The sequence below is a fragment of the Mizuhopecten yessoensis genome, unplaced genomic scaffold, assembly GCF_002113885.1.
Source record: "Mizuhopecten yessoensis strain PY_sf001 unplaced genomic scaffold, ASM211388v2 scaffold9293, whole genome shotgun sequence".
Taxonomy (NCBI): domain Eukaryota; kingdom Metazoa; phylum Mollusca; class Bivalvia; order Pectinida; family Pectinidae; genus Mizuhopecten; species Mizuhopecten yessoensis.
The window spans coordinates 187975-195487 of NW_018407975.1; the positions used below are offsets into that span (position 1 = coordinate 187975).

The following is a 7513-nucleotide window of genomic DNA, read 5'->3' on the forward strand; positions in this document are numbered from 1 at the left end:
TACTCTACTTGTCCTCTGTAGCCTGTCTTTACATGCCTTGTCTGTAACCAGTGTGTCTAGGCTTTCCTTGTTTAACCTAGTACTAACATACACTTGTACTAACTTGTCTCCTAACAGAGAGCTATAAGCAGAAATGCATTACAGGTGAGCAGCATATAGCTCCGCCCCTCGGACTAGCCACACAGGTTCAGCAGCTGGAGGCCAAAATCGATGAACTCAAGGACTTTGGTGAGAACCTGGCCCTGTCTATGGAGAGTGCAGCGGTATGTACAACAACACCTGTGTAAATTAACTCATTTTCTGTAGAGATAAACTTCCACATAAATTCGCACGGAAACTCGTTCACTAATTAAAATCTTCCAAATGTTAACTCAACAGATAATTACTTAATATCAATAATGAAAAAGCATCAACACATATGTAAAGTATTAGTGAGGTAAACACTACAGTCATAATTTGCAAAAAAATAAGTCCACACAAAGTAATCTAATTAACAAAACCAAGATTAGGCTTATTTAAGGATTGGTTTTCATATTTTTGACATGCATTGGTGTGTAACATACATTTGCTTACCTACATATTGAATGGGGCGTGCTATCGCACAATGTTACATATGTATGTAAGCCATTGTATGTTACACACCAATGCATGTCAAAAATAGGAAAACCAATGCTTATATTTACATTTTATGTTAATCAACTTACAGTTCACGCAGAAATAAAGACATAATATTAGTCTGAACGCATTTCAATGTCAGGGTAAATCCATACAGAGAACAGCCACCAGTTGACGGTGGAACAGTGCAATCTCCAACGTTACAGTTATGACGTCATAAGCATAGCGACGTCACAATGGCCCAATGTATGTTATACAAAAAAAATAAAAAATACATTGGGCCCAGTAGAAACATCTAGGCTCTGTGCAGTGGAAATGTAAATATGATAAATTATGACAGATATGATGGTTCGTTTGGCCATGGTTATCACAAAAAATGTTGTTATTTATCATGAAAGACAGAAATATTTGTGTTGTTTATATAGATCTGTAAGTGGCAGAGCATTGAGGGACAAGAGAATGTGAACTCCAGGCTGGTACAACTACTGGAAGAGATGAAGGGCGTACTCATGCAGGCCTCGCAATCAGGTAAGGTGAAGGTCATTGCCCGACTCTTACGATAATGTAACAAAGTCACAGCCTCCACACTGGTGTAATATACCCAGGTTATTATCAATACCTCATACACTATCTATCACTTAGCATTATCAAGGTTAAAGGGTCACAGGTCAATGTCCGCTAATTAGTATAACCAAGGTCAAGGTCACACTCCAATTAGTATAACCAAATACAGGGTCAAGGTCATTGTTTATCTCTTAGTTTATCAATATATTTTTAGGAATATTTCCATTGGTTTGTTCTCAAATAATTTAACTTTGTACAATATCATCTACTTCTAAAAATATAAAGTATTTTGATAACTGCATCATCTTCTCAGTAATTGCCTCTGACCTTTTCATGCAGTCGAGTCCAGTCATTTTGTTGTCGCTTCACAGTGTAACTTTTGTATTATTTGCAATATTTTCTGACTGTGTTACAGAGGAATGTTTCTACACATCTGACGCCCTGGGTAATTTTGAAAAGTTGTATGGACAGGCTATGCAACTACAGGTCCAGGTAAGACAAAATGGTCATGACATCCACAATATTTCTATTCCACTGAGCTGGTAGGCATTGGTTTGATATCTGCTATTGGATTTCAGTTGTATCTTACATCTAAGACATCCTATATACCCGTCACCAAGCTTTGTATTGATGATATATCAGTGATTTTATCTGTCCCCAAACAACACTACCAGAGCGGAATGGTGTAAGACGAAGCATCACTTTGTCTGCAGCATATCTCATACACACTGTCACCTACAATTGCCAAATTTTGTATACAGATACAACTTGGGATGGAGAAATGTAGAATACTGAAATTAGATCTTGTACCATACTGCATAGTGTTCTGGCTGTTTTGTCATTTTTGATAACAATGTTTGTCAAAACGTGTATATTTTTTCTCTCTATCCTTTACATTAACCCCATATTTAGAATTGAGTTGTCAAACATTACATTTCTGGAAGAGTTTGTTCAGTAAGTTTGTATGAAGTTGTCTCCCCTTTTAATTGTTGCATGTCTGACAGTAAGTTGTCTCCCCTTGTGATAGGTCAACGATGTAAAACATTCAATTATCCACCCTTGTCATAGTAAAGGCACATAAGTACATCCCTGGCCATTTGAAATGTCATAATATATAAGTTGTCTCCCCTTGTCAAAGCAGGGCTGCCAAATATACATCTTGGCCCATATAGGAGGTCAAGGTAAAAACTCACATATTGAGTTGTTTCCCTTTGTTTTTCTAGCTGAGTAACCTTAGGCTGAGCCAATTGGAGAGGAACAAGGAAATCATGACGATGAAGCGCCAACTGCTGTTACAGGAAGCGAACAACCTCCTACTACAGGCGGACATCACACGGCGGGAGACGGAACTACATTACTACAAGTCTCAGACCAAACGTGGCCCCTCCATCAAACGTTGGAACACATTTTCAATAGTGGAAGGACGAACGGTTTGTACAAACTTTTTAAAAAGGACTTGTGACCTATAGATATTACCTATGGCTAATCCATTTTAACCCATTAACTACCAGTAGTGACATGTTTTAGACTTCAAAAACCATAGCAACAGTTTTATCATGTCATCTGGACCTAGAAATAAGAATTTCTCAACATTTATTTTTATTACTGATTTGTTGGATTGCATCACAACAAGGTTAGAGGCACAAAATTAATCTGGTTTATGAAATTTTGCAAGATAAAGTAAGATAAAGTAAGATATACCAACCATATATTTCATTTCAAAGATAATCTTTTATATCTTTTTTTTTATTAGATGTAATTTATTTAAATCAAATGTAAAAAAATGTTATATTTCTTATTGGCAACCCACTTTTGTCTTGAATCATGCTCTCCAGGATAAACCTGCAACAAAGACAGTCACCAAGTAAGTTACCATGGCGACGCCCCAGACTGATTCAATTACACGTGTACAGCATTTTTCACAAAAGAACCTTTGTTTGTCATCAGACTCTAGACACATAAATATAAATGTATAAATAAAACATATGTTTTCCAATTATTTTTTATTTGTTAAATATATATATCAGTTTTATAAAATTTGGATTGTGTAGCACACAGGAGCTTGGAGCAACACAGTCATGCGTAGCATTTTCAAAGTACTAATTTGGCTAGTTTATATTTTTGCTCCAGTTATCCATGCAAATACGTGTATATGGCTTTCCTGACATTTAATTAGTAACTGTGACCCTTAGAAAGAGGTTTGAATGTATAGTGTGTGCATTCATTGGTTCCTAAATACCATCATACTGATATAATCTTTAGAAATAAGCACATTAACACACAAAAACGGTTCTACGGTTCAAGAGGTAAATAAAAAATTCAGCAACATTACTCATTTGGAATATTTTCCTTAAAAAAATCCAATGTTGACCAGTGTTAAATTGTATAGGGTTATTCTAAAAGTTCTACATTTTTTTTTTTAATTTTGAGGAAAAAAGAAGTACACTTCCAGTGAAAGCATCTAGCACAGTAAAATTATTGTTTGTGAAGTAAGAGTGATTGCCATATAAACTCCTTGTCCAATCCTTGTTGTTTTTGGTATAAAGTGTGTAGAGGATCAGTGTTAGTAAGTATGCTTTGCGTCTGCCTTATAACCATTATTTTCCATGTAACTAACTTATTCCCACCGACACTGACTTCCCTAAAAGAATCTACCACACGTACGATCCTTCAATGTGCCATGATTACATCATGTAAATGCAGATTTCCTTATGTGGTGTCTTGATTTATGGTAATTGTTATGTCTTTTTAATAATTGTGACATTATTAAATCATTCACCCCTGAAATTTCATAATGAACTATTCCAACCTTTGAATCGGAAGAGTTCAAATGTGTCTTCAGGGGTGAATGAGTTCAAGAAGATCAAATTGTGCAGTGGTCATTGTACATAGGGGTTATGTATTAAGTTTTCTTTAAATTGGTTTGAAGATCAAGTCATTCATGACCACCATGACATGACTTTGACCATATAAGGATGAGAAGTCCTTATATTATCAAATCAGTAGGTGTTGGGTCATGTTTGAAAGTCTCTGTGATGACCAGATCTCTTAAAAGAATATCTGTATTCGATCAGTGAAAGTTCATTTTCCATAAATTAATTGCTTAAATAATTTCATTTATTTCTAAATAAACTAAAACAAATATTTATACAACATGGAAAAGTGTTGTTTTTTTCAATAAACAAGCTGTGCCATCTAACTGAAAAAGTTTTGAAGTAAAGGCAACAAACTGCAATTCATGGAAAAATGAACTAGCTTTAATTTGGTTCTTTTATTGAGTCAATTACAGCAAATTATAATTGTTTACTGACACTCACTGATACCTCAACATAAAAGGTTGATATCCTCACCGAACTTATATTAAATATCCTCTCTAAAATTAAATTGAATATCAACAGTGACACCTTATACTGTTGCATTTGAGGAAGCTGATACTTTTGTTTATAAACGGGCTTAGACGAGTTTGATCCACTCTTACTAATCCTTTACCCTGTCAATCAGTACCATATATAGATATGTTGTTATGTTATGTTGTTGTAGGACGAAACCAAAGATGCTGACAGTGTTCCGCCATACAAAAGATACTCCCAAATCCTCAAAGACAGTGGCGAGCCATCAGTAATGGCTGCTGTCCTAGAAACACCCATGGCAGGTAAGAACCATCAACAAACTTCATTGTCATTGAAACACCCATGCCAGGTAAGAACCATCAACAAACGTCATTGTCATTGAAACCAACATGCCAGGTAAGAACCATCAACAAAAGTCATTGTCATTGAAACACCCATGCCAGGTAAGAACCATCTGCAAACGTCATTGTCATTGAAACCCACATGCCAGGTAAGAACCATCAACAAAAGTCATTGTCATTGAAACACCCATGCCAGGTAAGAACCATCAACAAACATTGTCATTGAAACACCCATGCCAGGTAAGAACCATAAACAAACGTCATTGTCATTGAAACCAACATGCCAGGTAAGAACTATCAACAAAAGTCATTGTCATTGAAACTCTCATGGTTGGGAACCATCAACTGTGGTTGTTGCTATATAAATCATGGTAGTTTTCCGAGAAACACCCATTCTAATTATACGTAAGAACCATCAACAAAAGTCATTGTCATTGTCATTGAAACACTCATGGTTGGGAACCATCAACAGTGGCAGTTGCCATAGAAACTATGGTAGTTTTCATCAAAACACCCATGCCAGGTTAGAACCTTCAAGAATGATGGATGCCATTTATGGAAGCTTCAATATTTAGATATTATTAATTAACATGCACACAAGCTAAAACATGCAATTGATTTTGCATTTATATGTTCAATTTACTTCTGATTTAGCAGTTTAAGTGGCAGGATTATTTGCATAATGGTTGAATAGAAAAAGATCCAGCCTGTCCCCAAAAACATTGATTAGCAAATGAGTTGAAGTGTATTGATAAATTATGCTTAACTGTAAAAACAAAACATAATATTGCCAATGAATTATGGTCAGACAGTTTGGAAATGACTAATTGATAATTCACATTTTTTGTTATAGTTAATAAGAAGCAGGTGGTTGAGCCGTTGATGGACCAGACAAGACAATCAACAGCTAGTAGTGCTCAAAGTATGTTTTACCTTGATAACTTCCCGGAGTCCAAATCTGAACTTCAACAAGTTTCCGATAGAGAGCCCATAGAGAAGGAAATTGAACGTGTAGAAACAGAAGATTCCGTCCAGTTGTCGGAAGGACAAGCGAGAATAATTAACGTTTCTCACAGTCCTGGCGGTGAGATGCCCACGGTCAAACTACCCACTGCCAGCATATCTCTGCCACAGCCTTACAAACCTCAGCCTGTTCTTCCACAGGTCATCCGTCAGCAAGCAATGATGTTACTTTGTAGACGTGCACCTCAAAGGGAGGATGAAACGTTCACATCAAATTTGGTCTCAAGGAGTGCTACAAAACCACCACAAGTGAAAAATTCTAAGGAAATTTCTAGACATAAATCAGGCGACAGTGATTTTGGTTTGCCTGCCAGACTACCTGCTACAAGTGAAGCGAGCAGTCGTCCCTCTCTGTCAGACTTGACAAGCGACTCTATGTCGCAGTCAATGGATGACACTGAGGACAGCCTGTACGAGACTGATGTCTTTTTCAGCAGCGTCTCAAGTCTAAAGCAGGTAAAGAGTGCGCCAGCGTCCCAGTGTGGGCGTGGGTCCCACAGAGATACAGACTACGGGACTAAGGTTCATATCAGTCCTGCCGTCAGTCCCATAATCTCTAAACGCAGAACTCACCCTGCTTCTTTGCCCCGCACAAGACAAGTGTCGTATGCTCAGCGAATACGGCCAGCCGAGGAGCTGATGGAAGAGAGCCGACGATACAGAAAGGGACATTCTGTTTATATGTCACGCATTCTTCGCAAATACGCCACCACTGGTCACATGGAGAAACATGCAGAACTAGTCCTAAAAGGATATGATGACAAGGAAAATGTCACGGAAGGATATGTGAAAAGTATCGTCAAAAAGATGTCTAGAGAGAGTACCCCGGATTATGAAAGTAGGATTCACGATATTGTTAACTCTTCGCAGACAAAATCCACATTTGTTCCAAGTATGGTACAAAAGTTGTCAACAGCAAGTGAACCTGACCAGACGCGTAGTAGTGTTCCATTGTCTGATCTCACAAACGGTGGTGGAAAGAAGGTTAAATATCTCGCCGAAGCGTACAGTAGTACTAGTTCTATTAGTGCAGCTCAAACGCAGGGAACACTTCGCCGCTCCGAGTCTCCGCTTGGCTTCTCATCCATGCCTACCCTCCAGGTGGAGCAAAAATCATCTGACTTTGCATATAGGGAGCGTGCAGCTACCACGGCAACCTGTCAGGACGATCCTGCAACGCCTGTAGCTGCAGCTACCAAAGACTCATCACCACAACACAGCATCCCATCACACCAACAATTCCCAAAGTTACAAAAAGTTAAAAAATTAGGTAAGGTAAAAATGGGAACCATTGGTTTCCTCTGTCAACAGACAATGGTGGATCTAGGCATCACACAGGTATCACAGTGTGAATCGGTTACTCACCTCAAACTGACAGTGGCCCGACCTCCAGGGCCAAGGTCTGGGGAAGGAGCCTCTGGTACCACGACTGAAGACAGGAGATCCAGGACTAGCTGGATACAGAAAAAGTTCTTCAAAACCTCCAAGTAGGTATACATACTGTTACTGTAGCTATACATGTAATTACACAAACCTCCAAGTAGGTATACATACTGTTACTGTAGCTATACATGTAATTACACAAACCTCCAAGTAGGTATACATACTGTTACTGTAGCT

General features: G+C 38.0%; 1 protein-coding gene across 3 annotated transcripts in view; it reads left to right on the plus strand.

Moving 5' to 3' along the window:
- LOC110457666 overlaps nt 1–7513 on the plus strand; it is a 117713-nt gene that overhangs the window by 101332 nt on the left and 8868 nt on the right. For 2 of the 3 annotated variants that reach the window (XM_021509025.1, XM_021509024.1), the window contains exons 8-13: nt 118–263; nt 1041–1143; nt 1595–1671; nt 2403–2609; nt 4720–4831; nt 5724–7380. In XM_021509025.1, the coding sequence (XP_021364700.1) occupies nt 118–263; nt 1041–1143; nt 1595–1671; nt 2403–2609; nt 4720–4831; nt 5724–7380 (2302 nt within the window). The remainder of the gene's footprint in view (nt 1–117; nt 264–1040; nt 1144–1594; nt 1672–2402; nt 2610–4719; nt 4832–5723; nt 7381–7513) is intronic. The other variant, XM_021509026.1, reaches the window with a different exon arrangement.